This window comes from Vulpes vulpes, chromosome 1 (genome assembly GCF_048418805.1).
Source record: "Vulpes vulpes isolate BD-2025 chromosome 1, VulVul3, whole genome shotgun sequence".
NCBI classification, from domain to species: domain Eukaryota; kingdom Metazoa; phylum Chordata; class Mammalia; order Carnivora; family Canidae; genus Vulpes; species Vulpes vulpes.
The window spans coordinates 19,816,968-19,843,849 of NC_132780.1; the positions used below are offsets into that span (position 1 = coordinate 19,816,968).

General features: G+C 55.3%; 2 protein-coding genes across 3 annotated transcripts; both read right to left on the reverse strand.

The window, feature by feature from the left end:
* Positions 1-36: 36 nt before the first annotated feature.
* TMC4 (transmembrane channel like 4) lies at positions 37-13,890 on the reverse strand. 2 transcript variants are annotated; one of them, XM_025985319.2, is made up of 15 exons: positions 13,687-13,890; positions 12,495-12,708; positions 10,644-10,789; positions 10,265-10,497; positions 10,050-10,171; positions 4,013-4,160; positions 3,131-3,298; positions 2,764-2,927; positions 2,379-2,505; positions 1,850-1,947; positions 1,456-1,639; positions 1,037-1,167; positions 772-927; positions 399-477; positions 37-295 (listed from the first exon to the last, which is right to left on the reverse strand). In XM_025985319.2, exons 1-15 carry the CDS (start codon positions 13,847-13,849, stop codon positions 218-220), a joined length of 2,211 nt encoding a protein of 736 aa, XP_025841104.2. In that variant the 5' UTR covers positions 13,850-13,890; the 3' UTR covers positions 37-217. The 2 variants fall into 2 exon arrangements, with proteins under 2 accessions (XP_025841104.2, XP_072614809.1); XM_072758708.1 differs by lacking the exons at positions 772-927; positions 1,037-1,167 and having other exon boundaries at positions 13,687-13,859.
* A 151-nt stretch (positions 13,891-14,041) lies between these two features.
* Positions 14,042-26,626, reverse strand: MBOAT7 (membrane bound acylglycerophosphatidylinositol O-acyltransferase MBOAT7). The gene is made up of 8 exons (XM_072758764.1): positions 26,359-26,626; positions 25,563-25,641; positions 25,329-25,458; positions 24,716-24,842; positions 22,462-22,621; positions 20,058-20,418; positions 18,040-18,216; positions 14,042-15,048 (listed from the first exon to the last, which is right to left on the reverse strand). Exons 2-8 carry the CDS (start codon positions 25,636-25,638, stop codon positions 14,661-14,663), a joined length of 1,419 nt encoding a protein of 472 aa, XP_072614865.1. The 5' UTR covers positions 25,639-25,641; positions 26,359-26,626; the 3' UTR covers positions 14,042-14,660.
* Positions 26,627-26,882: the final 256 nt, after the last annotated feature.

Sequence of the window (26,882 nt, forward strand, 5' to 3'; positions counted from 1 at the left end):
GGCCGGCTCAGGATGCAAGTTACAAACAAAGCGCTCTGCAGTCTCGGCGGCGTTTATTGGTACGAGAAAGGTTAACGCGAGAGTGAGGGGGAGTCAGGGCCCCGGAAATCTCCGCAGCCGGGGACTTAGGGTCTTCTCAAGTTCTCTTTTACAGATGAGGTGCGGGCTTCCAAAGGGTCCGGGGGCAGGATGAAGTGGGCCATGGTCCCGAGCAGGGCTAGGGAGGTCGAAGAGCCCCGGTGGCCGAGCTCAGTGCCACCGCGCGCTGTGCCAGGAAGACCTTATTCTGCGCCTCCTGGGTAGAGGTAAAGGGTAAAGAGAAGTGCAGGTGAGGCCGACCGCTCCCCACATTTCTTTCAATATCCAGGACCCCCTACCATGAACCCGCTTTGCCTCACCGTCTCTATCTGGCGTTTGAGCTCAGAGACGAGACGTCCATAGGAGTTAGCCAAGGCCAGGGTATATGCCATCAGGATGCTAGAGGAGACGGAAATGGAAGCCGTACCCAGGGGGCTCTTAGCATATCTTCAGTGTAAAGGCTCCATAGAAACCGGGGATCTGGACTCCCAGCCCCACCCCTCCGCCAGACCCCTCCTCCCTCAGACCCGGGAGTCCAGGCTCCTCCTTCCTCAGACCCAGGAGTCCAGGCCCCCAGCCCCCCTCCTTCCTCAGACCCAGGAGTCCTGGCACCCAGCCCCTCCTTACTTAGAAACAGGCAGTAGGGGCCCCCAGGGAACACAAACTCAGACCCAGGATTATGGGCTCCCTCACCTGGAGATTAAGAGAAGAGGCACAGCAAAAGCCTGGGTCCCCAGGAAAAAGAGAAAGTTCTGGACGGTCTGAGGGAGGTTGGAAATAGACTCAGGGATCTGGGCCCAGATAGACGACTGCCCTTGGAATGGACCACACAGCTTAGAAGGTGGGATCCTGAAGAAGTCAGAGACAGTGTTCAAGGATGGCCAAGATTCAGAATCCTGGATGAGGGTGGAAGGAAGGAGGGAAGGAGAAGGGAGAGGCAGGCCCCTCTCACACTTACAGGAAGATGCTGTAAAGTACGGGAACAGCGGAGATGGCCAGACCCAGGAGAAGGACCAAGGGGAAAAAGAAGTTCGCTGTGGAAGCCCGAAAGGTGCGGGAGGCCGGAGAGCAGGTGGAGAAAAGGGTGAACTGGGGGGAGAAGGAGACACAAGACCCTGAGCCCTGGCCTGTCCTTTTTCATCGTCCAAGAGTCCTTGTCCCTGGCCCCTCCTCAGGAGGGAAACAGAATCCCTGGTTCTTTGCTGCCGTCAGATCTGGGAGGCCAGATCCCCTCTTCCCCTGGACGGAAGAGATGCCCTAATCCCCTCCTCCCACATCCAGGAGTCTGTCCTCCAGACCCTTCTCTCTCAGGAGCTAGTAGCTGGGGACCCTCACATCCTCCTTCCTCAGGACCCAGGAATCCACCACACTCCTCACCTTCTTGAAATAGAAAAGTAACAGGAACTTGGCCGTGTTGAGCAGAGGTAGTAGAGGGCAGAAAAAACTCCCTACCCAGACCACCGTCTGTGCGTAGATGAGCCCGAGCACCTCGTCGGGTACCTGGAATTCCTGGGTTCCCACCACGCGACCCAGGGCCCCGGGACAGAGGCCACAGAGCAGCCTGAGGGGCGGGGCGGGGCCAAGTCAGAGGCAAGCCCGCCCGCCTTGCCCCGCCCCTGCCGTCCTGCCCGCCAGTCAGAAGTGAATATATTTGAATAGGGGTGGAGTTTTCAGTCCTGGAGGGGGTGTGTCTAGAGGGAAGTAACTAGGTGAGAGGGGGCGGGGCCTGCAGACAAAAGGTCAAAGAAATGGGGTAGGGGTGGGGGCTCACTTCCGAGGAAACTGGATGAGCAGCATGACAGCCACGCCAGTCAGCAGATCAAAGAGCAGGAGTTTGTACATCTCCTGCCCCAGCCGGGTCTCCCAGCACTGAGGAAGGAAGGCATGGGTCAGAAAGACCTCCAGATCCAGGCACCTGGAGGTCCAAGCATCCAAGTCTCCAAATCACAAGTGATCCTAACAACCCTTTGGGGGGGGGGGGGGGCGTTAAGGGGAGGGTGTCCTAGCACTTTAAGCTCCTTCTTCCTCTTTTTTTTTTTTTTTTTAATTTTTATTTATGATAGTCACAGAGAGAGAGAGAGGCAGAGACACAGGCAGAGGGAGAAGCAGGCTCCATGCACCGGGAGCCCGACGTGGGATTCGATCCCGGGTCTCCAGGATCACGCCCTGAGCCAAAGGCAGGTGCCAAACCGCTGCGCCACCCAGGGATCCCTCCTTCTTCCTCTTAAACCTGGAGTCTAACCCATCTAGTTCCTGCTTTCCTTCAAGGACCCAGGATTTGGGGCCCCTTTCCTTCTCACCGGTAGTTCCTTGTAGTTGTAGCCACAGGTCTTACACTCTTCAGCCTCAGCCTTGCCCCCACAAGTGATCTGATTCCAGAGGGAGAAGAGCAGGACTAGCAGGGATGCCAGGCGGAGAAACACGGTCCTGGCAAGGGGAACGGAATCAGCCCTGACCAGTGTTCACCACGTGCCAGCCCGCCTCCACCCCCCACATGTGGAACACGCTCACAATTCTTCCCACTTCACAAATGAAGAAACTGAGGCTCTGATTGGAACAAGTCAGGATTTGAATCCAGATCTCACTGGGTCCCATATCCTGGGGATTTCCGTGCCTTGTGTACTAGAGCCAGTGTCTTTCACACCAGCCCTGCCGTCATCCCCAGCACACCCACAGAGGTAGAACCTGAGCAGGATAAAAGCAATCTGGTGGCTCCTGGTGTAGCCCTCCAGCGGGGCGATGAGCTTGAACACAGGTGGCAGCAAGAAGTTAACCCCAGAGATGAAGATGGATGGAAGGTAATCCACCAGGAGCTTCAGCAGTGGCATCTGCTGGACAGAGGGCGTCTCCTGGGAGAGAGGGTGGTGAATCAAGCAAAGAAGCTCCGGGCTTCTGGTCCTCCAGAACCTTGCTAAACGTCCTCCCCCAGCCTTTTCTTCCTCCAGCACCCCAAAGTCCAAACATACACCCCCATCCCTCCTAAGATGCCCTCCAACCTTGGAAATGTAAGTTCCAGGATGGAAGGACTCTCCTCCCCCAGGACCCTCCACACCTGAAGCTCCACGGTGGCCCCTGTAGCCCAGTAGATTCCGTAGAAGGCCGCTCCCAGGAGTGCAATCACCAGCAGATTGAGCAGGATCCGCACCGACCACACCCTGGCTTGCTGGCCCAGGGTCCGCACTGCAGCCTGGCGCCGCACCACAGCTTCCTCCAGCTCCACCTGAGGCCAGGAAAGACGTCCTTTGTGGGCTCAGGTCCCCCAGACAGGCCCGGCAGGTGGTTCAGAACCCCAGCTCAACATGAACTGACACAGCAGCACCCTCTAAAGACTTCTGCAGGGGATCCCTGGATGTCTCAGTGGTTTAGCACCTGCCTTTGGCCCAGGGCGTGATCCTGGAGTCCCGGGATCGAGTTCCGCATCAGGCTCTCTGCATGGAGCCTGCTTCACCCTCTGCCTGTGTCTCTGCCTTTCTCTGTGCCTCTCATGAATAAATAAATAAAATCTTTAAAAAAAAAAAAAAAAGACTTCTGCAGTTCTTGTCCCAATCCCCCCATGGTCCTCTACTGGACAATTTAGATCTCCCACCTCTCCACAGCCCCGCCCAGGGCTCCACACTGCGCCCCTCCGAGGCCCCGCCCAGCCCTCTTGCCTGGGGCGCAGTTCCAGTTCTACTTTCTTAGCCTCCTTCTGGCCAAGCCCAAGTCCTCACCCAGGGCAGAGGAGCTTCATGCCCCGCCCCCTTCCCGCTGCCTGCTTTTTCCTGTCCCCTTTGACATCAGGTATCCCTACTGGGGCCTCGTCCCGCCCTCTCGTTTCGCAAGGCCCGCCTCCTTAGGAGAAAGTTCCGCCCAGCGTCGCTTTGAGCCCCGTCCCGGGTCTGGGCCCCGCCCAGACTCCCGGCCCCGCCCCCTCTGGTCCTTTCCCTGAGCTCACCTGCAGCTCGTACAGGATGTTGCGCTGGCGCAGCCGCACGTGGACATCCCCACAGAGGCCGAAGTCCCAGGCGGTGAACACCCGATGGCTGTAGCTGGTCAGGGCCCCCGACTCAGCAACCAGCGTCTGTTTCAGTCCTGACACGGAGCTGAGAGAGGAAGGCCCCAGAGACGGGGTGTGGAAGGTCAGTGAGGGCGGGGTCACCCCTCTTATGGGACTAGCAGGGAAATGAACCCTGGGACCTTGGGAATTTGACAAGTAGAGTCAGAGACGTGTAGACACACACAGTCATGGGAGCCAAAGACCAAGAGAGGGATTCAGGGGCCGACTGGGGAAGGTAGACACCCCGCAGAGAGCCACGGCGCTCCAGAGAGCAGAGGGCCGGGACCCAGAGTGACAAAGATCCTGGGGACAGACACAAATGTAGAGGGGAGACTGCGACCCCACTGGGAAAGGATTCAGAGAAAGTGGACAGGGAAATGAGGGAAGAGGTCTAGAGAGAAGTCAGAGACTCAGAGGGAAGGACAGACGTCCAGAGAAGGGGGTGAGGGAGAAAGACCCAAAGGGTGGAGGACTGAGACTCAAAGAAATGGGGCAGGGACGCCTGGGTGGCTCAGCGGTTGAGCGTCTCCCTTAGGCTCAGGGCATGATCCCGGGTCTGGGGATTGAGTCCCACATCGGGCTCCCTGCGGGGAGCCTGCTTCTCCCTCTGTCTGTGTCTGCCTCTCTGTGTCATTCATAGATGATAGATAGATGATAGATAGATAGAAGGGAAGGGAAGGGAAGGGAAGGGAAGGGAAGGGAAGGGAAGGGAAGGGAAGGGAAGGGAAGGAAGAAGTGGGGCAAAGACCCAGGGAGAGGACAAGGAAGCAGAGAAAACTGGGCAAAGAGATTCCATATCCACCCTCAATGACCTGCCACAAGCCCCCAGAATCTCTTGAGTGGATGACTACAGAGAACTGCCACCTGGCCTCTGCTTCCACCCTCGCCCTCTTGAATCCATTCTGTTCCCACACTGGTGGAACCTTCTTTTTTTTTTTTTTTAAAGATTATTTAAAAAAAAGATTATTTATTCATAGAGACACACACACAGAGAGAGAGAGAGAGAGAGAGAGAGAGAGAGAGAGAGAGAGAGAGAGACAGGCAGAGGGAGAAGCAGGCACCATGCAGAGAGCCTGACATGGGACTCAATCCAGGGTCTCCAGGATCATGCCCTAGGCTGCAGGCGGCGCTAAACTGCTGCGCCACCGGGGCTGCCCTGGAACCTTCTCCTATGCAGATTAGATGGTACTACCACTTAAAAACTATTCCACAGCTCGTCCTTGTTCTGGAAGTTTAGGCTCCTTCATAGCACAGCCAGCCAGAAAACACCTAATCTAGCCCCCACCTACTTCTTGAAACTCAAATCCTGTCCCTCCTCCTGGCCTTTCATTTCTCAGAACACTCCAAACCTCTTCTTACCATAGGGCCTTTGCACGTGCAGTTCCTGCTGCCAAGAATGTCCAGGTCGTTAATTGCTCACCTGGCACGTTCCTTCTCATCTTTTGGTCTCTACCTACAGGTCAGTCCTTTACTACCACTTCATTTAATGAGGGTCCCCTCCCATTCTCTGTCACAGGGGGTGGCAAATTATGGTGCCAGTTTTTTGTAAATGAAGTTTTATTGGAACAGAACCACATCCACTCATTTACTTACTGGCTATAGCTGCCTTAGCCCTACAACAGCAGAGTTTGAGACAGAGACCATATAGCCAGAAAAGATGAACATATTTCCTATCAGGCCTTTACTTTATCAGGACAAATTGCTGATCTCTGCTTTATCATCTCATCCCTTTTCTCTTAAAAAAAAAAAAAAACTGTTGTTTTTTAGATTTTATTTGACAGAGAAAGCACAAGCAAGGGAGTGGCAAGCTCTCCACTGAGCAGGGAGCCCGAAGTGGGGCTTGATTGCAGTACCCTGAGATTGTGACCTGAGCCAAAGGCAGATGCTTCACCGACTGGGCCCCCCAGGTGCCCCCCATTTGTTTTTATTTTTTATTTTTTATTTTTTTTCCCCATTTGTTTTTAATATAGTACTGCTCTCACACTGAAATAGCTGATTCGATTTTTAATGTAAAAGTTGCTTTTTCTTTATCTCACAGTTCTCTCCTCCTGGACTGTGTGAACTGTGCAAAGGTAGGGGGACCCAATCTGATGGCCCTGGCCCAGTGCCTGGCATTTAGGAGACCCTCCACATTTTCTTTGTTAAGCCCATGATTTTCTTCTTGACCACAGCCCCTGCCCTTGAGGGATTCCCAGTCTTGCCTGAATGCCAGCATGTCCCAGATGGGCATCTCTATCTGGATCCATCTCCAGAACCCATGTGGGCAACCACCTACTCCCTTCATTTGTCCAGAAGCCACTTCAGAACCAACCGGCCACAACTGTGCTCCTCACCAAGGCTACTCTCTCCATGGCCCTTGCCATCACAACTGCCAGCAATGTGGCCCTTCCAGGGGCTCGGGCTCAACACACCTGAAGTCATTCTTAACTTCCCAGCTTCACCACGCCCCATATCCAACATTAGGGAACCCTCTGGGCTCTACTCAACATACAGCCAGAGTCTCCCTTTTATATGAAGAACAAAACAGGCCAGACCAGCCCATGATGTAAACAGAAAGGATGGGGTGGGGAGAGTTCAGGGGAAATGCAGTAACCCGAGATCTTGAGGGGGCTTCCAGGGGCTGGCCATGTTCTATTTCTTGATATGGATGGGGACATACCAAGCTCTATTCTTTGATTTTTGCATTTTTCTGGATATGTGTGATATTAAATATATATATATATATACACACACACACAACACTAAGATTTGACAAGGGAGCCCACATATTCCCTTGGGGAGGATAGTCTTTTCAACAAATGTTGCTGATAAAACTGGAGAGCCACATGCAGAAGAATGAACCTGGTCTCAGTCTTAAACTGCTCACAAAAATTAACTTGAAATGCGTTAAACATGTAAACATAAGACCTAAAACAGAAAAAGTCCTAGGGAAAAAAAAATGATGGAAGACCTCCTTGACATTCATTGGGGATGATATTTTGGCTAGGACACCAAAAGCATAAGCAACAAAAGCAAAAATGAATTAGTGGGACTCCATCACACTTAAAAGCCGCTGAACAGCAAAAGAAACAATGCATAGAATGAAAAGGCAACCTATGGAATAAGAGAAAATATTTGCAAATCATATCTGTCACTGGGATTAACTGAAAAAAAATAGAAAAAGAACACATACAATACCAACAGGAAAAAAATTTCAATTTAAAAATGGGCAGAGAAATTGAGACATTTTTTTTTTAAGACATCTAGATGGCCAACAGGTATGCAAACACGTGCTCATCATCACTGATCATCAGGGAAATGCCAATCAAAACCACAATGAGCAACACGCCTGTCAGAATGGCTGTCATCAAGAAGACAAGAGATAAGACCTGTTGGTGAGGATGTGGCAAACAGAAAACCCTGGTGCCCTGTTGGGAATGTAAATCAGTGTAGCCACTATGGAAAACAGTATGGAAGTTCCCCCCAAAGTTAAAAATAGAGCTACCACTTCATCCAGCAATCCCAGAAGCAAACTTCTGGGTATATGTCCAAAGGAAATGGAAGGAGGATCTCAAGAGACATCAGCACCCCCACATTCATTGCATTATCAGCAATAGCCAGGATATGGAAACAACCTGTTTGCCAACGGATGGATGGATAAAGATCTGATACGTACACATATAACAACAGTATTATTCAACCCCGAGAAAGAAGGAGATCCTGCCATTTGCAACAACATGGATGGACCTTGAGGCCATTATGCTAAGTGAGTAAGAGCAGACAAACGCTGTGTGATACCACTATTTATGGAATCTAAAATAGTTAAACTCATGGAAACAGAGTAAACTGGTGGTTACCAGGGGATGGGGACACCTAGGGGTCAAAGGTTACACACTTCCAATTATAAGTTCTGGGGAGCTAATGTACAACATTCTGAATATAGTTAACAGTACTATCTATGTTAGATACTTGAAAATTGCTACAAGAGTAAAGATTTTATTTATTCACAAGAGACAGAGAGAGAGAGAGGCAGAGGCAGAGACATAGGCAGAGGGAGAAGGAGGCTCCACACAGGAAGCCCGATGCGGAACTTGTTCCTGGGACCCCAGGGTCACGCCCTAAGCTGAAGGCAGACCCTCAATCGCTGAGCCACCCAGGCGTCCCTACAAGAGTACATCTTAAATGTCATCATAAAAGACATGATATGATGTGAGGGGGTGGAGGTATGAGCCATTGCTGTGGCGGTAATCATGTTGCAATATGTAAATGTACCAAATCAACACTTTGTACACCTTAAACTTACACAATGTTATTTATGCCAATTGTATCTCAAGACAGCTGGGGGAGGGGGTGTAGAAATTCAATTTAAAAAAAAGAAAAGAGGGATCCCTGGGTGGCACAGTGGTTTAGCGCCTGCCTTTGGCCCAGGGTATGATCCTGGAGACCCGGGATCGAATCCCACGTCGGGCTCCTGGTGCATGGAGCCTGCTTCTCCCTCTGCCTATGTCTCTGCCTCTCTCTCTCTCTGTGTGTGTGACTATCATAAATTTTTTTTTAAATTAAAAAAAAATTTTTTTAATTAAAAAAAAAAAAGAAAAGAAAAATCCCAAGCTGACCACTACCACCACCCTACTCCAAGCCACCACTGTCTCTTGCCTGGATTGCAAAACCTTTGTGACTATTTCACCTGCTGTGGGTTTGCTCATCCCTTACTGTCTTTCCTCCCTCCTTTCCTTCTTGCCTCTCCCTCCCTCAGGGCCAGAACCTGAAATCAAATCAGGTTGATCTGGTCAAGAAACTGCAGTGAGTCCCATCTCACTCAGAAAAGCAGCCAAATCCTTTCTGGAGTGCAGGTGCATCTCCACCGCTCTCCCCACCTCCCTCTGCTCTGGCCCCAGCCGGCTGCCTAGTGCGCCCTCCAGCACACCACTCTCCTCCTACCTTGCTCTGGCCGGGCCCTCTGCCTGCAATGCTCTTTCCCTGCGTGTTTACTTGACCAAATCCCTCTCCTTCTCAACATCCTCATTTAAAGATCTTGTCTTGGGACGCCTGGGTGGCTCAGCGGTTGAGCGTATGCCTTTGGCTCAGGGCATGATTCCGGAGTCCTGGGATTGAGTCCCAAGTCGGGCTCTCTGCATGGAACCTGCTTCTCCCTCTGCCTGTGTCTCTGCCTCTCTCTGTGTGTCTCATGAATAAATAAATAAAATCTTAAAAAAAAAATAAAGATCTTGTCTCAGTGAAGCTTCCCTGGGCACCTATTCATAGAGCAGCCTGGCCTATCATCACTGGCACCCCACTTCACCTGCTCTGTGTGTGTCCAGAGCCCCACGTCATGGACTCATTTATAGCTTATTGCTTATCACCTGTCTCCACCAGGAAGACTGTCAGCTCCATCAGGACAGAACTCGGTCAGGTTTTCTTTTTTTAAAAAAGAATTTATTTTTTCATGGAGACAGAGGCAGAGGGAGGAGTAGTTTCCCTATAGAGAGCCTGATGTGGGACTCGATCCCAGGACCCCAGGATCATGACCTGAGCCAAAGGCAGATGCTCAAACACTGAGCGACCCAGGTGCCCCTTGGTCAGGTTTTCATTCGTTTGTTGTCCTGTTTTGCCAACTGTCTAGAACAGTGACCAGAACATAGTAGGGGCTTAATAAATATTTGTGAGAATGAATGAATCACCCCTATTGGTTTCCTATAAAGCTCTCTCCCCTCCAGAAAAGATGTATTTAATTTGCTGGGCTAATATCTTACTTTCCCCTACAAGCTTCTAAGACGCAGGAAGTTGAAACTGTCCATCTTTGTCACTGGTCTTTGGCATTTTAAAAATTTGGTTTCAATACAACTAGAGAAAGGGATCATGGAGCAGGACTCTGGATTCTTGGGGACTGGTCCTCTACCACCACCACTCCTTCCCCACGACACCAGGGTGGGGATGGAGTGCGGTTGTTACTTACCGATGGAGGATGAACAGCAGATACAGGAGGCCAATGACAAAGACGGAGCACAGATAGGTGATTGCCAGGTGTGCGCGGGGTGGGTAGAACCCATAGAAGAGAGGAGACCATTCTAGAAAACCCTGGAGAGGAAAAGTTCACCGTGGGCTTAGGCAATCAGAATCAGGGGGTACTGAGGCTCGGTGGGGGGGTCTCCCAGGGCTCCAGGGACGCACCTCTCCTGACAGCAAGTTGAGGAGATGGGTGGGGAAGGTGACTAGGCCTTGGGGGCTGGGGTTGTAGAAGCCACAGGGCGAGGAGGTGTCAGAGCCAGGGGGACCTGGGAGGGTCCCTTCCAGCCAGGTGGGCAGCAGTGTCATACAGGCCTTAATTACAGATGCCAGCACGTTGAGAAGCAGCAGGAAACGCAGCAAGGAGAAGTAGGACTCGGTGCCGGCACCAAACTGGCCTACAGGGGGTGCAGAGAGGCCTGGGGCTCCTTTCCAGGTCCAGAGTCGGGACCCTGACACACAGTCCCTCAGACCTGGGAGTCCTGATTCCCCAGCCCCTCCTCCCTCAGACCCAGGAATGGGGCCAGCCTCAACCCCACCGCACCCCCAATTCTCTTCAGTGTCCACGCCCAGGGTTGCAAGGTGTGCAGGCCTTCCTTCGTCTTCTCCTTCAACCTCCGGAACTTCAGGGCGCAATTTGAGGCTCTGGAACCCGATCCCTGAGCCACTTGGTCCCTGGCATGGCTCTTCCTGGTAGGGAAACATTCAGAGACAGAATAGGAAGGACCTGGCAGCTCCCAATGGACACCCCCAAGTAGAGAAACAACACAACAGCAGGAGCGGGAAGTAAATTGCAATATATCGATAACTCGGAATCCTCTACAGCAATAGGAAGAGACGCAGCTAATGCATAGAAGGCCAGGCAGGCTGTGGATACCGCAGGAGCTCTGGAGCAAGCACACTGTGCTCTTCAGGGATGAACTTGCAGGTGGCCAAGCTGGACAGGAGAATGAGGAACAGATCATCATAGAAGTCTGGGAAGGATAGGATGCCTAGGTGGCTCAGTGGCTGAGCATATGCCTTTGGCCCAGGGTGTGATCCTGGGATCCAGGATCAAGTCCCACATCAGGGTCCCAGCAGGGAGCCTGCTTCTCCCTTGGCCTGTGTCTCTGCCTCTCTCTCTGTGTCTCTCATGAATAAATCAAATATTTTTTTAAAGTCTGGGAAGGGATGTTGTGGGGAGGTGGGGGTGACTTGGGGCCCATGGGCAGCTTCTGGGAGCTGTGGAGTTGTGTCTCCTGCCCTGCGTGGAGTTTCCGTGGGTTCCCGTGATGGGAATACTCTGTGTATACACAATGTTTCATGCACTTTTCTGTAGGCAAATATCAAAATCTAAAAGGAAAAAAAAAAAAAAAGGAAGGTGTGATCCTGTGATTTATAATAAGAAATATATATCTGAAAAAAAAATATATCTGGGTTTTGTCCCCATTCCTGGCACAGAGCTTTAAAAATCTTTGGAATGCCCTGAGTGATGAGACTAAGAGTGGGGGCCTCGTTGCGGGGGGGGGGGGGGGGGAAGCAAGCCCTGAGCCAGGAGGGAGAGAGAGGGGCTGCAGGCTGAGTTCCATGGCCAATGCCCACAGATTTAACCAAGCACGCCTGTGCAACAAAATCACCATAAAAACCCAGAACGAGGGAGGCCTGGGTGTCTCAGTGGTTGAGCGTCTGCCTTTGGCTGGGGTTGTGGTCCCATGGTCCTGGGATCGAGTCCCGCATTAGGTTCCCCGCAGGGAGCCTGCGTCTCCCTCTGTGTCTCTGCCTCTCTGTGTCTCTCATGAATAAATACATTAAAAAAATAAAGAATAAAAGCAAAATGATGGGGTTTGGAGAACAATTTCAAGACACACGGCCCCATTCTCAGAAGGGCCTTGTGCTTGCTTCTTCTGTCCTGCTGTTCCTGGTGGAAATGCACAACACAGGCATCCCACACTTCCCCAAAGTTCCAGGCCCAGGCCTTTGTTTTTAGGAAAGACCTGTGTTACCCTTTGCTTGATGCCCCAAGCAGGTTTATGAAAGGTTTCATAGCAACGCTGTCCTTTGGATAGCAGGGAAACCTGTCAGTGTTGCCGGAACTCTCCAGAATGTTCGTTGTTCAGCAGCCGTGCACAGCGTGTAGCCCGGGAAGGGAAAGAAGGAAGAGGGACAAACTTCGGAAAACAGAAGGCCACAACAAAAACACTACACGGATTCCAGGCACAGGGAGAAGGAGCCAGAGCAGAGAGCCAGCACACGAACCCGGGCGACAGGAGCGTTCTGGAGCCAGGAGCCAGGGAGGCAGGAGGCCTGGGAGTCAGAGAAGCAGAGACACAGGCACAGGGAAAGAAGGCAAGAGAAGCAGGGAGAGGCTGAGGGAGGAGGAGAGGACACACGCTGGCAAGCCGGAGCGGAGCCTCACCTGTGTGTCCGGCGGGCCTGCATGGGCCATGGCAGCTCCCGGGAGGGGACAGGCTCCTCCAGCTCCTGCTGGGCGACTTCTGCCATGGTCTGGAGTCTCCTCTCTCCATCTTCTTCCTCCTCCTCCGATGCCCCCCACGGAAGAACCCCAGGGCCTCGGTACCGAAGGGTTGCAGCACTGGGGAGCTCATTCAGCACAGAGGAGAGCGATGGGCCTGGGGTGGAAGAGAAGGGGCTGGGAGGGCGCGGGAGTCCCAGCCTCCTCCCTCAGACCCAGGAGCCCAGGCCCCTGCTCCTCCTCCCTCAGACCAGGAGTCCAGGCCCCTGCTCCTCCTCCCTCAGACCCAGGAGTCCAGGCCCCTGCTCCTCCTCCCTCAGACCAGGAGTCCAGGCCCCTGTTCCTCCTCCCTCAGACCAGGAGTCCAGGTCCCTGTTCCTCCTCCCTCAGACCAGGAGTCCAGGCCCCCAGCCCCTCCCCTCAGACCCAGGAGTCCAGGCCCCTGCTCCTCCTCCCTCAGACCAGGAGTCCAGGCCCCTGCTCCTCCTCCCTCAGACCAGGAGTCCAGGCCCCCAGCCCCTCCCCTCAGACCCAGGAGTCCAGGCCCCTGCTCCTCCTCCCTCAGACCAGGAGTCCAGGCCCCCAGCCCCTCCCCTCAGACCCAGGAGTCTAGGCCCCTGCTCCTCCTCCCTCAGACCAGGAGTCCAGGCCCCTGCTTCTCCTCCCTCAGACCAGGAGTCCAGGCCCCTGCTCCTCCTCCCTCAGACCAGGAGTCCAGGCCCCCAGCCCCTCCTCCCTCAGATCCAGGAGTCCAGGCTCCCAGCCCCTCCTCCCTCAGACCCAGGAGTCCAGGCCCCTGCTCCTTCTCCCTCAGACCCAGAAGTCCAGGCCCCATGTCCCCTCTGTAAGCACTGAAATGTGGGCTCCCTAGACCCCTCCTTCCTCAGGGCTGAGGAACCCAGTCTTCAATTTCCTTTTTCCTCTTGCTCAGGAGTTTGCGACCCTGCCCCCCTCTTCCCCCTCTACTGCTCCCCAGGACACAGGAGTCCTAGCTCCTGGATCCCTTCTCCCTCAGACAACCAGGAATTTAACCCTCCCCCTTCTGCCTTCTGGACCCTGGAGTTTCAGCCTCCGTTCCCTGCCTCCCTCAGGACTTCCACCAGCCCAAGGGGCTGGGCCCCTCCCACTCCCCCACCTGCTCTGGCCTCCCGGGGTGCCAGCCACCCTCCGGGGGAGCCCCAGGCCTCCGGTTCCCATGTCGGGCGCTCTTCCATGGCCGCAGGTGAAACTGTTTCCGTCTCCAGCGGCCAGCTGGGCGCGGTCAGCTGCAGGTAAGGAAGGGACATGGGCAGGTCCATACCTGGCCACCAGGTGGCTCAGGGAGGGGAATCCGAAGCACTTGTCATCAACCAACAGGGTGGCCGCTCGAAAGGTCTTCTGGGAACCGAAACCCCCGGATGCCAGTGTGACACCAGGGAGCCTGGCTCGAGCCCATCCTGCAGCGCCCGTGTGGGCCCCACACCTGGTGGTCACTCATAGACACACATACGGACCTCTTGGAACATTTTATTGGGGGAGGTTCACACAGTCTGACCCTACCTTAGGCCAGAAAATGACAAGATGGTGACAGAAGCACTGGGACCCTGAGGTGGCTCAGATGGAAGCTGCAGCTTCTAGCTGCCTCAGTTTACCCGTTGTGAAATGTTCCCTTCCCGGCCTGAAACACTGCTTGATGAAAGGGGGAAAGCCCATGAGAGAGGTTCCCACTCCCAGGGCCTGCCCTGAGGCTCCTGGCCCCACACCGTGGAGCCAGAAACAGGGAATTTGCCCAAGAATCCCCGTGGCCCTGTTGGGGGGCTGGGGAGCGGGTAGCTCACTCTGAAGACCTGGCAGCTGGGGCAGAGACCAAGGGAGATTCTTCGAGACAACACCTGAACTTTCCAGAAGGGAAGTCTGAGCTTCCTGAGCCCTCGGGTCAGGGCAGGGGAGCAGGGAGAGCAGCCCTGCCTTGCTGGGGGAGGGTGGGGTGCAGAGCTGAGGGAATCCTCTCCAGGGCCCAGCCCAATCAGGGGCTCTTTCTGGGAAAGGAGACAGCAGCCTGGTTCATGGAATTCCCAGGCAGAAGCTTAGTGGCTGTAGTGGCGGGCAAAGGGGTGTCACGGCAGTGGCCTACTCCTCCCGGAGTTTTTCTGGGGCGAGGCTGGCGGCCTGGGGTGACGTCTTCCTGCGGCCAGGGCTGCCTCCACCCAGGGCCAGCCCCAGCAGCAGGGCGGCCACAGCCACGATGTGGATGCAGAAGTAGACAGAGGCCCAGTACCGGAGGGTGTCTCCCAGGGACAGCAGCACAAAGCCCATGCACATGTAATCGTAGGCGCGCATCTTCAGGAACCAGTGCACCCAGTCCCAGGCCTTCTGGCCCCCGGGGCTGAGCCGCCCCCGCAGGGCTGACTCCAGCCAGCCCTCAGCCGACAGGCACAGCGGGATGGTCAGGAAGCTTAGGTAGTAGCCAGGGTGCAGGCCGTGCCAGTAGGCGCTCAGCAACATGGTCCAGGCGCTCCTGGGGGAGAGGCTGAGATTCAGGACCTGGGAGCCAGGCCCCCTAGCCCCTCCTCCCTCAGACCCAGGAGTCCAGGCCCCCCAGCCCCCTCTTCTCTCAGACCCAGGAATTCAGGCCCCAGCCCCTTCCTCCTCAGACCCAGGAGTACAGGCCCCAGCCCGCTCCTCCCTCAGACCCAGGAGTTCAGGCCCCTCAGCCCCCTCCTCCCTCAGACCCAGGAGTTCAGGCCCCTCAACCCCCTCCTCCCTCAGACCCAGGAGTTCAGGCCCCTCAGGCCCCTCTTCCCTCAGACCCAGGAGTTCAGGCCCCTCAGCCCCCTCCTCCCTCAGCCCCAGGAGTCACTACTCTTCAGGAATCTGGTTAACCCCCTCTTATCATATCTGTCCTTAAGACCCATGAACCTGAGCCTCCAGCCACTTCCTTTTGGGATCAGTATAATTCCTGATTCATGAGGACTCAGAAATCTCCAGCCATGGTCTCCTCTTTCTATGACCCAAACATGCTTTCCATAGAAGACCCACAAACTCAGGCACGCGCATGGAAGACACAGAAGTCACAGCAGGCTCTGCCATGGACCACGGCCTGGGGTGGGGATGGAGCTCTTCCTGGTCTGTGGCATCAACTTTTCCCTCTGGCTTATCAGGGTGCTGATGACACCTGGTGACACAATGATGCTGTCCTCTCATTCTTGGGGGGCACACAGAGTCCATAAAAAGGCTGAATTTTCCTTGCTACTGAAAGGGGAGACCTTTCTCTCTCTCTCTCTCTCTCTCTCTCTCTCTCTCTCTTCTTGGCTACTTCCCTGTAAAACCTAGTGTTTGAGACTCTTTCCTCTGTCCTTTGGGTATAGATGAAAACATCACAATCCATGAATGTTTTTCTGGAGGGAGGTGGTGCCACCTCTGCGAGATCTACAGGGTCCCTGTCTCCCCGCCACTGTGGGGGCCCATCCCAGCACCTGGCACCACGCTGCCACCTGCTCATCATAGGCACACGTTCCAGTCTTCCTATTGAGCAGCACCAGTGGCTGCCCCCGGTCACCAGCCCAACTGAGGAAGAACATGAAGGAATGGGTGGCAAACGGAGCTGCTGAGTCCCTGCAGGAGGGCAAGTTACCCTCGTGTCTCAAGCACGTGCTGCGCAGTGGGCTGTGACAGGTGGGTCTACAAGAAGGTGAGCTTTCCGTGTTGGTTATCTCCCTAGTGGGTTACAAGCGACGACGTGCATCACAGCCTGGCTTAATGCTAGCTCATTAACAAAACTGTTTTCTTTCTTTTCCACCTATAGTGGAGGAAGAATTCCCTGGGTCAGGAACTTTGCAATGATGGTCCCCAACAGGGGGAAACAGGGCAGCAGCGTGCACACGGATGGCGCCTGGGGACCTAGGATCCCACACAGGTACAGGGCAACACTGGGCATGGATCCTCCTCTGCTCGCCCTGTCTGGCAGTGAACACTCTCCAAAGACCAGCCCACGCTCCCCTCAACCCTTCCCCGTTTCTGTCCTCCCTGGAACCCACTCCAACTGCTTTTGCTTCCACCCACCAAACTGCTCCTGTCAAGGCTGCATCAAGGCTGCCGGAGACTTTCTCCTCCCCTCCCAACCCCACGCTGAAGCTCCTGACGTCACCAGACACAAGTAACCCCTCCCTCCTTGAAACACTCTGTTCACTTGGCTCCCACCTGGGAAGGAACACTTTCCTGACTGGCCTCCTATCTCATGGGCTGTGTCTTTGCCGGCTCCTCCTCGTCCCTAGTCCACACCAGGGTTTCTCAATTTCAGCACTACCAACATTTGGGGCCAGGTCATTCTGTGTTATGGTGGGGGCCATTCTGTGCTTCCCAGGATGTTGAGGAGCATCTCTGCCTCTAAGCACTGGATGCCAGTAGCACCTCCCGGTTATGACAACGTTTCTAGCTGTTGATGAATGCCCCCTGCCCCCCGGCCAAGGAGTGTGGCACAAACTCTCCCTCCCCCACCCACTGAAAATGTCTAATGTCTGGAGCCCCCTGGACTTTGACCTGGTGCTCGGCTCCAGAGCCTTCCATATTGCCTCTACCTGATGATACCGGAGTGTCTGCTTCTCACACCGACCTCCTTATGTGCCAGAGTCACGTAACTAACGGCCTATTCGGTAACTTCAGCTGAACGCAACTGTCACCCCGGGTTAAGTGACACTAGAGCCATTTTGCTCCCTCATCTGACCCAGTCCTGAAACTGCCTCCTGCCCAGTCTCCCCATCTCGGGAATGGCCCTTCTGTGCCCTAGGTTCCCCCAGCCGCCACCTGGTGTGCTGTGTCATCTCTGCACTTTCTTATTCCCACATCCAGTTGGTGCCAGACCCTGACCCCAGCACCCAGTAAGTCTGGCTTCATTACAAGACTCTGTCAGCTGTGTCCTGACCTCATCTGCTGGTTCTGGGAAAGCTGAGTAACACTAGGCAGGTTACCTAACCCTCTGAGCCTCACTTCTACATCATAAGGTTGTAAACATAGCAGTATCTGGCACAAAGCTTTCACTCAAGAAATATAAGATGAATGATGGAAAAAATCTAATGTATAGTGACCACCCACCTGGCGGGCCCCACAGTGACTACATTTCACACTTTATCTCCCTTCATCCTCACATCAAACTATGAAGCAGGTAACATCATGACCCCCATTCAGGAGTTGAGGACACAGGTCAGCTCATTCATTAAGGTTTCTCTGTAGTTGGTAGGGCCAAGATTCCAGAAAGTCTGACCAGAGTCCATAGGATTCAATACACTGCTTCTGTCGAATGAGGTTGACAGGACGGAAGTAGAAACTGAGGCCCAGAGAGAGGGAATGATTTACCTCCCAGAGGAATGCAAATCAATGGCAGGGCAACAGCCTCGAGAAACTACAACTCCCGTGACTCTATTGGGAGGAGGCCCCACCGCGGAGCCAGCAGGCAGCCCCAGGTGCTGCCGGAAGATGTAGTTCCGAGTTTTCCCAAGGCAGGCGGGCTCACCTGAGAACATAGGAGCGGGCAGGTGCGCTCTTGTAGATATACTGTGCCAGCCACCACTGCACCGTCATGTTCCAGTACCGCATGCCATCCCGCACCCGCACGCAGAAGTCAGTGCCGTAGCAGTCGATGTTGCGGATGGTCTCATAGTCGTACTCCAGGGAAGCCGCCTTCTCCGGACTGGGGGTGGGGGGTGGGGGGTGGAGGATGAGGGTGGGGGACAGACATGCAGCTCAGCCAGGCCCCCTCCCGACGCTGGCTACTGTCCTAGCCCCAGACACTCAGGAGGGGATCACGGCCAGGCAATAGCTCTGGCTGTCACATTTGCTAGGGCAACAGGGTTGGGGGGGGGGGCTTTTCCAGGACTAAGACTAGTGGAGGTGAGGGGCACAGTTCACTGACAATGGGGTCCTCCTCTTGGTAACAGGGCTGCAACAGCAAGGAAGAGCCTGGAAGAGCTACAGTTGCTAAGCTAGGAGTCCTTAGCAACCTGATCCTTCACTGGTCTCTGATGCTAGGGAAAGGCCATTCCTTAGCAACCAAGCTCACTATATTCCAAGAAGCTTCCAAGTATGGTCCCTTCTAAGTGGGGAAGATACTGTGGTTGCTAGGGAAGTATCATTCCTAACAATGAGGTGGTCTGTGGTTGCTAGGGAGATGTTCTGACCCATGTGACACCAGGACGGTCTCTGTTGCTAGAAAAAGGGCATTCCTTAGCAAAAAGGCCTGGGATGTTTACAAATGCTTCCAGAAAGGGCCTTTCCTGGTTATTGGTCCTATGATGACTTAAGAAGTGTCATCTCCAGCAATACGGTGGTTCCTGGATCACTGGTGTCAACATCCCCAACATTCTGCACCCATCTGAGCCGTTGGTGGTTTCTGATAATGGGATGGGAGCCATCTATTAAAAGTGGGGCTCAGTAGATTTAGAAAAGCCTTCAGTTTCTGCTTGACATTTTCTGGGAGACACTCTCTCTAGTAACTGGAGGTCCACTCGTGGTTACCAGGGCAGTGGCTGAAATTCGTTTGGGGGTGCCACTTCCCCCTTAATGGAATGGCTGTCTGTGACTACTAGGGGATGCCCCAATCTGGGCAAGGAGGAATTCATAATTTACATAGACAGGCTGCTTTGCCCAGCCTCAGCCCCAGGTAGAAGGCCACCCATGTTTGCTAGGAGCAGTGGGGCAGTCCATTCCCAGTTGCTAGGAGCATCATTTCCCTAGCAACATAGGGGCAACACTTCCTTAGCAACAAGATGCCCCTAGTTACTGGCAGTGTGACCTACCCAACAACTAAAGAAAGGGGTGAGGTGAGGGCTGCAGCATTGCCAACAAGGTCACTCCATAGTTACCAGGGTATGTCCTTGGCAATGGTAGGAAAGTGACCTGCGGTGACTAGGAGTGCCATCCCCTCTGTGCAGAGGGCAGCATGGTCAGGGATGCCATTTGCTTAGAAGGTGCAGGCTGCTAGGACAGCCCATGGTTGGGGGTGTGTGTGCTGGCTTCTAGCCACCACAGAGGGCAGTTTAAAGGGGATGCTATTTACATAGCAATGAAAAGCAAGTCTTGTGGCTGGAAGGGGCAGGCCACGGTTGCTAGGGAAGCGCTTCTCTGGAATAGAGGGGCAGTCTAGTTGCCAGGGTACCATTTCCCTAGCAACAAAGGGTGAGGCCCCATCACAGCCCAAAGATGGTATCTGGAGTAACCAGGAACAACCGAGTTACCAGGGTAACATTTCCATGGCAACAGAAGGGCAGTGCATGGTTGCTAAAAGACCATCTTCCCTCTCCTAGCAACAGAGAGCAGTTCGCCATCCCAAGAGGTGACAAGCAGTAGCACAAGGGGCAGTGGAAGGTATGGGGAGTATTGCTCCCTAGGACAGGGGTAGGTGGGCGACACTCTTCTGACAACAGGTGATGAACCTGCTCCCTTGCTCCCCACTCTCCTCCCTGCTAGGGGCATGACCAGCCTGTGGTGATGGGGCCTGCCGGGTCTTGGGAAGCCTCCCTCCCACTACCTGACCTGCTAGGGGGTGGGCATTGGAGGGTGGGGCCGCCCCCGGCCCGGGCCTTGGCGGCCACAGGGTAGGCCCCGAAGCCGGCAGCAATGCAGCCGCACTCAGCGGCAATCCAGGCCACGTAGAAGCGCATGCGGAAGGCGAAGAAGACGGGGATCATGTAGAAGAGGCGGGCGGGCAGCGGGCGGGCGTAGAAGGCGTCCTCGCGCACGGCCTCCAGCGGGAAGAGGTGTGAGGACAGCAGGAATAGCAGCCCGAAGAGGGGGGCCGGCCAGGCTCGGCGCAGGAGGGGCCGCAGGCTGGGCACGGCTCCCGGGAAGGGCTGCTCCAGCCAATCCAGGTAGGTGCGGTAGCGGAAGAACGGGCCTGTGGCAGGAGGGAGGAGGGAGGGGTGGCTGGTCAGACATCCCTGGCTGGGAGGGTGGCCACAGATAGTGTCTGATGTCCGGGGGGGCCTGAGACTGGGGAGCTGCGGGGAGAGGGTTATGAAACCTCCAACAGGAGGAAGGAGGCCAGAGGCCTGAGATTGGGGAGAAGGGGGGGAGGGGCAAGGAGGAGGGAGAGGGGTCTGAAAACCAGAACAAGGGGAGTGACACTCAGAGAAAAAAGGACAAGAAATCAATGAGTGAGCAGACTCTTAATCTTGGGGGTCATGAGTTCCAGCCTGACATTGGGTGCTGGGTATAGAGATTACTTAAAAAAACAATCTTAAGTGCAGTGTGTATCTACAATGGAATATTACTCAGCCATCAAAAAGACTGAAATCCTAGCTGTGGAGGGAACCAGAGGGCACTATGCTAAGTGAAATAAGTCAGTCAGAGAAAGACAAACACACGTGCTGTCACTCATGTGTGGAATTTAGGAGACAAAACAAATGAACACAGGGGAAGGGGAAGCAGTGCACCTCGGTGGCTCAGTTGGTGAAGTGTCAGCCTTCCGCTCAGGTCATGATCTCAGGGTCCTGGGATCAAGCCCTGTGTTAGGCTCTCTGCTCAGCTGGAAACTGCTTCTCAATCTCCCTCTCCTGCCCCCTCCCCCCCACTTGTGCTCTCTCTCTCAAATGAATAAATAAAATCTTAAAAAGGGTGGGGGGAAACAGACCATAAGAGACTCTTAACAATACAGAACCACCTGAGGGCTGATAGAGGCAGGTGGGTGGGAGATGGGCAGGATGGGTGCCTGGCATTAAGGGAGCACTTGCTGGGATGAGTATTGAGCGTTGCATGTAAGTGCTGAATCACTGAATTCTACCACTGAAACCAATCTGACACTATGTGTTAACTAAATTGAATTTAAATAAAAGTTTGGAAGGAAAAAAACTAAAAATATAAGTAAAATCTTAAAGAAAAGAAAGACAGACACTGGAGAGAGGGAGTTCACAGGACTGAGAGAGAAAGAGGGCAGAGAAGCCAGATGGTGAGGAACAAAGACCTAGAGAAGGAGGGCTATGGAGACCTCGAGAAAGATGGGGATGCATAAGCCAGACCCTGTGGGATGGGAGTGAGCTCTGCATGAGGGAGAAGGTAGAGTGGTGCATCTGGAGAGGAAGAGAAAGGTGGGAGAAGAAGCCAGAGGGTCGCAGAGGCTGGGTCGCTGGCCTTGCAGGCACCAAGGATGGGGGCGGGGGGTGTTCTGTGCCGAGAGCTAGGAAACCAGCGTAGGCTAGGAAGTGCTGGGAAGTGCGGAATAGCATTTCCCTTCATCCCTCGAGCAGGGCTGAGACTGCCAGGGGTCACTGATGGAAAGGAAGACAGGAAAGAGCTGTCAAGCCGGAGATACACTCATGACCTGGCCTGGGGAGGGGGCCGTGGGGATGAACAGAAGCGGACACGTCACATGTCACAAAAAAAGACCAGACTGAGTGGGATTCCATTCGTAATGATCCAAAGGGACAAGTCTGCGGTGGTTTCCAGGAGCTGGGGCCTGGGAAGGTGATACAACTGTCCTACAGTGATGTGGTGGTGAAGGTTGCATGGCTCCGCAACTGGACTTAAAGCTAGTGAATGGGATGCAGTTTGAAGTGGGCGAACACATGGATCAGAGATCAGGACAGCAGTCATCAAACAGAAAACCGCCTAGGAGGTCAGCGTCAGTGGAAACTACTTCCTGAGGCTAACATGGGAGTGGAACGTATTTATTCCCTGCATGGCAGAAACCTCAGGCTCCCATAGGTCATTCTCCCTCATCTCCTATTTGCTCCCAAGAAGCCATAGGAAATCATTTAGGCGGAGAACAGTCTGTCTCTACTCTGGAGGAGCAACGGGAAAGCTTGACATAAACCCAGGCCTAGATGCTCATCCTTTAGAGGAGCAGACACTGGGATGGAGGCAGGAACACAGGGCAGGCACCAAAGTCAGGGTGCAGAATGGAGCCGAGAGGGTGACGGGATAGGGGCACAGGCACACTCACCTGTCATGATTCCTACGTAGCAGTAGCTGTAGCTGAGTGTCTCCATCAGGGAGGGGACGTCGGGCAGGAGCCCCAGGCTGGGCCCCTTGCTGAAACCTGAGGCCATTTCCTTCCTCTGGGCCAAGTGCAGGTCCTGTACTTCACTGGCCAGGCTCACCAGCTGGGAGCAGGGGGCACAGGTAGGGTACAGACACATCAGACAACAGGACCTCCTTGCCCCCACTCCTCTCAGCAGCCAAGGGGTGCTGCGGCCGGCGTGCCACTGGGAGCCGAGCTTCTATTCCAGGGGCAGCTCTGGGCCTCTGGAATCAGGAGTGCCCCGGTAGCAGCTTCTGCTAGCTGAGGGCTTTGGGCACTCCCTTCTGGGCCCTTCCATCTCTCTGTTCCCCCTTCCAGGTTCTTCTCTCCTCTGTGGCTTGATACCAGCCACGATCTCATGACCTCCACAAACTGTATCCTTAGTCTGGGTTCCTCCCTCCAGCCCCCAAAACCACTCAGGGTGACTCCTGTCATTAGGACTTGGATACCTGCCAGGGTTCCTCAGACTTGACACATCCAGAGTGGAGTGTGGTGCTACTCACTCCACAGAGCGGGTCCCCTCCCACTCCCCTCAGCAAAGGCCACCAGCAGCCTGAACGCTCAGACTAGGAACCTGCCTTACTTCCCAGATCTGATCCCGCAGGTCTCGGAGTCTGTCCCCCACACTCCGCTGAGGCTGAATGGGTTCACCCTGGTTCCCCCCCCCCCGCCCCCCCCCCCTACCTTCTCTGCAGACCTCAGGCTGAGCCTACAGCAGCAGGCCTCAGCTGGGCTTCCAGCTTCCTCTCAGGTTTGGCCCATAGAAAGCCCAGGGTGGAGAGGGGGCAGGCAGGATTGAGCACTGGGCTCTTCTTCCCTTGTAAGATCCCCCAGGGCCTGGCTGTGCCCCTTCACTGATGGACAGATCGTGTCAAGGTGGAGGGAGGGCTCTGCACAATGTCTTCCCTTCAGGTTGCACTACCTGGCCCTCTTCTCGGCCCTGGGCTCCCCAGCTGCTGGTCCAGGATTCCTGCACTGTCCCCTCTGGCTCTTCTACATCCTGCCCCCACTGCTGTAAAGAAGAACTCCTCAAAGTGTCCCAAATGCAGCATTTCCTGCTGGAGCTCTGACTGTATCAAGCTGCCACTGCCAGTCAGCAGGACTTTGATCAAGGAGACCATCCTCATCCCTTCTTGCCCTTTCTTTCTTTTTTTTTTTTTTTTAATTTATGATAGTCACAGAGAGAGAGAGAGAGAGAGGCAGAGACACAGGCAGAGGGAGAAGCAGGCTCCATGCACCGGGAGCCCGATGTGGGATTCGATCCCGGGTCTCCAGGATCGCGCCCTGGGCCAAAGGCAGGCGCCGAACCGCTGCGCCACCCAGGGATCCCCTTCTTGCCCTTTCTGTGGCAATTCTATTAGCATCCAGAGCATATTTCCAAACACATAAACCTGGTCCCATTACCTCTTCTGGCAACAAACCAAAAGACCACTCCCAGTGGCTCCTGGGCCCCATAAGAAGCCCAAAGCCCACACCTTGGGCCCATTCCCCTTCCTTCTCCCGATGCACACTCGCTATGGCTGGCACACCGTTGATGCAACCCAGCCTGCTCCCTTCCACACCCTGGTGCTACATCCTGAAAGGCTCTCCCTCCAACTCTTTGCTGACCAACTCCTGCCTGTCCTTGCCTTGCCACCCGAGAACCTGGGACACTGAGGACCTTGGGTTCACAACCTTGTGTGACTATCCTGTGCCCTGATATATTGCTGGAGCCTGGCACATGGGAAATCCTGACTTTTCAGTTGGGGGTGGGGCCTGGGAATCTGCTTTCACCCATTCTCCCAGGTGATAAAGAGCCAGACATGGGTGTCCTGGTTCTGTGCCCTTAGAGAAGTGCTTTCTCTCCAAAGCTGTTTCTCCTACCTTGCTAAATGGTTTGCTACCAACACGTGCTCCTGGAGAACACGTTGGTAAAGCACTTAGCTCACCTCTGGCAAATGGCAAACACCTACGGTTACATTACATAGATGGGGGTGTGGGTGTACTTCTCTACCCCAGGGAATAGCTGAGAGGTGAAGAAGATCTGCCCAGAGCATGAAGGGGCAGATCACCCACGTCCTGGGGTGCAGGGAAGGTAAGATCCCACTTCCCCTGCTCCCCACAGGAGTGGGTCAGGGGAGGAGGAGGTGAAAATGGGAGTTCAAGGGTACAAAGTGGGGCTGGAGGGGCATCTGACCTTGAGTGTGAGCAGCAGCTGAACCGCATTGGTGAAGGGCGTGGGGGTGGGGAGGCCCAGCAGACTGAGCGCACGGAAGAACAGCAGGTACGAGAAGGTCCAGGCCAGGGCGAGGGCGTGGCAGGAGCTGGGACAGAGGAAGGCCGCAGGCTGTGTTGAGTGCAGGGCCCTTGCCTCCCCCAGAGTCTAGCTCCAGAACCTCCCCCACCACCACCCCAAAAATGGGGGATGGTAGAAGAAGGGGCGCAGCCCCACAGAAATGCGCCATGCCAGAGAAGAGCATGAGAAGGGGTCAGGAGAAGCTTTAGGGTGAAAACCCCACAGGGCCTCCATCTTTTCTGCAGGAGGCAAGAAAAAAGGAGGGAGAAAGAGACATAATACAAACACGAATGGTGGCAGGGCCAGCACACAAACGCCCCTTCCTCCTGAATACAGGATCTGGATGTTAAGGATCAGGTCAATCGCACAGGGATGAGACCCAGAAGAAAAGGCACGAGAGGAAGAGAAACAGACCAAACGACACAGTGAGTTCAGAGATAAGCAAGAGATGTCCAGAGACAGAGGCAGAAAGGGACAGACCTCCTCCCCACTCCCCCTCCCACCAAATCCTCACCAGGGCTGGGCCTGGATGAGGGCCCAGGTCCCAAGGATGGTGATCAGAGAATGCAAAGTGTGGGGGCCACAGGTGAACAAGGTGAGCCCCAGGCCCACGGCTGCTGCCCCCCATCTCTTCAGCCCAGGTCCTGCAAAGAGAAGGGAGAGCATAAGCCTGGAACCTTCCAGGGAGCTCCTGCCGGGTTCCCCCCACCCCTCCCCCAGTTTCCACTAGGGAGGGAACCTAACTCACCAGCTTTCTTAAAGAGGAAGCCGATGGGGATGGAGATGAGAAGCACCACTAGATAAGTCCATTCTTCAGGCGACATGGTCTGGGGAGGGGCAGAGGTTCCTAGTGAGGCCCCTCCCCCCTGGAGGGTTCAGGAACCCACTCCCCCGTAGTTCCCAGTTCTGAGGGTCCTGGAGTGCTACCCTCAGCTCCTCTCCTCTGAGAACACGGAAATCTGTACCTCTAGAACCTTCCTCCTTCGAGGATAAAGAAATCTACCCCCCAGCTCCGCTTTTCTGAGAACCCGGACCACCAGTCCTCTTCCCCCGTGAGAAGCAGGAACCCAGACCTCTCAGGCCCGCTCTCTGCGATCCCAGAAATCAAAGCAACTCCCCCCACCCCCCCTGAGGTCCCAGGGACTGAGATACCGCTCTGAGAACCCAGCAACAACCCTTGTCCCAGGCCCTTCCCTTGGAGAGCCCAGGATTCCAGATCTCCCCGCCTCCTCCTCCCTCCTTCGAGGACCCAGGAACTCAACCCTCCCTCTCCGATAACCCAGGTTTCAGCCTCCAGCCTCCACCTCCTCCGGAGCTGCAGACCCTTCTCCCACCTGAAGCCCGGAGGACGGTCCACCCCAGCGCCCCAGTCCCCCCAGCGCAAGTCAGACCTCCCTGCAGAGCCACAGGCGGTTACGCCACTCCGCGCTCCGCCGCGCTCTCGGCGCCACACCCGCCCGGGTCGGCCGGCGGGTCCGCAGGCGCCCCCGCCTCGCCCCCGCCTCGCCCCCGCCTCGCCCCCGAGGCGCCCCGCTCCGGCCCACCTGGGCCCGGCTCCGCGCTGCCCGCCGGGCAGGAGGCGGCGGAGCAGTCCCGGCCCACCGGCGCCCCGGATCCGGCCACGCCTCCCTCGCTCCGCGCGCGCGGTCCCGGGCCGGGGGCGCGGCTCCGTCAGGCTGCGGGCCAGGCAGGGCAGCGACCTGCTCCGCGCGCCCGCGAGCACCCCTCGGCCGCGGCACCTGGACCTCCCGGCAGCCAAGCCCAGAGCACGTAAAGAGGCGAGGCCTCGGACTTGGAAGGAGGCGGGGCCTCCGCTTCGGGTTCCCTCGGGCAGAATCGGCGGCAGCTTGGAGGCGGGGCCACAGGCCTCGGTTTACTTCGGAAGTCTCTGTTCGGGTGTAGGCGGGGCCAAGAGCTCCGGGCGGATGTAGGCGGGGTCATAGCGTCGGTTCTGTGCGGAGATGGTTGGGTACCAGTGGCTCGGATTAGGAGATGGGCGGAGTCTGTTTTCCTGAGGAGGCGGGGCCACAGGCAGGGATCGGGAGGGGGCGGGGCTTACAGTGGCCCA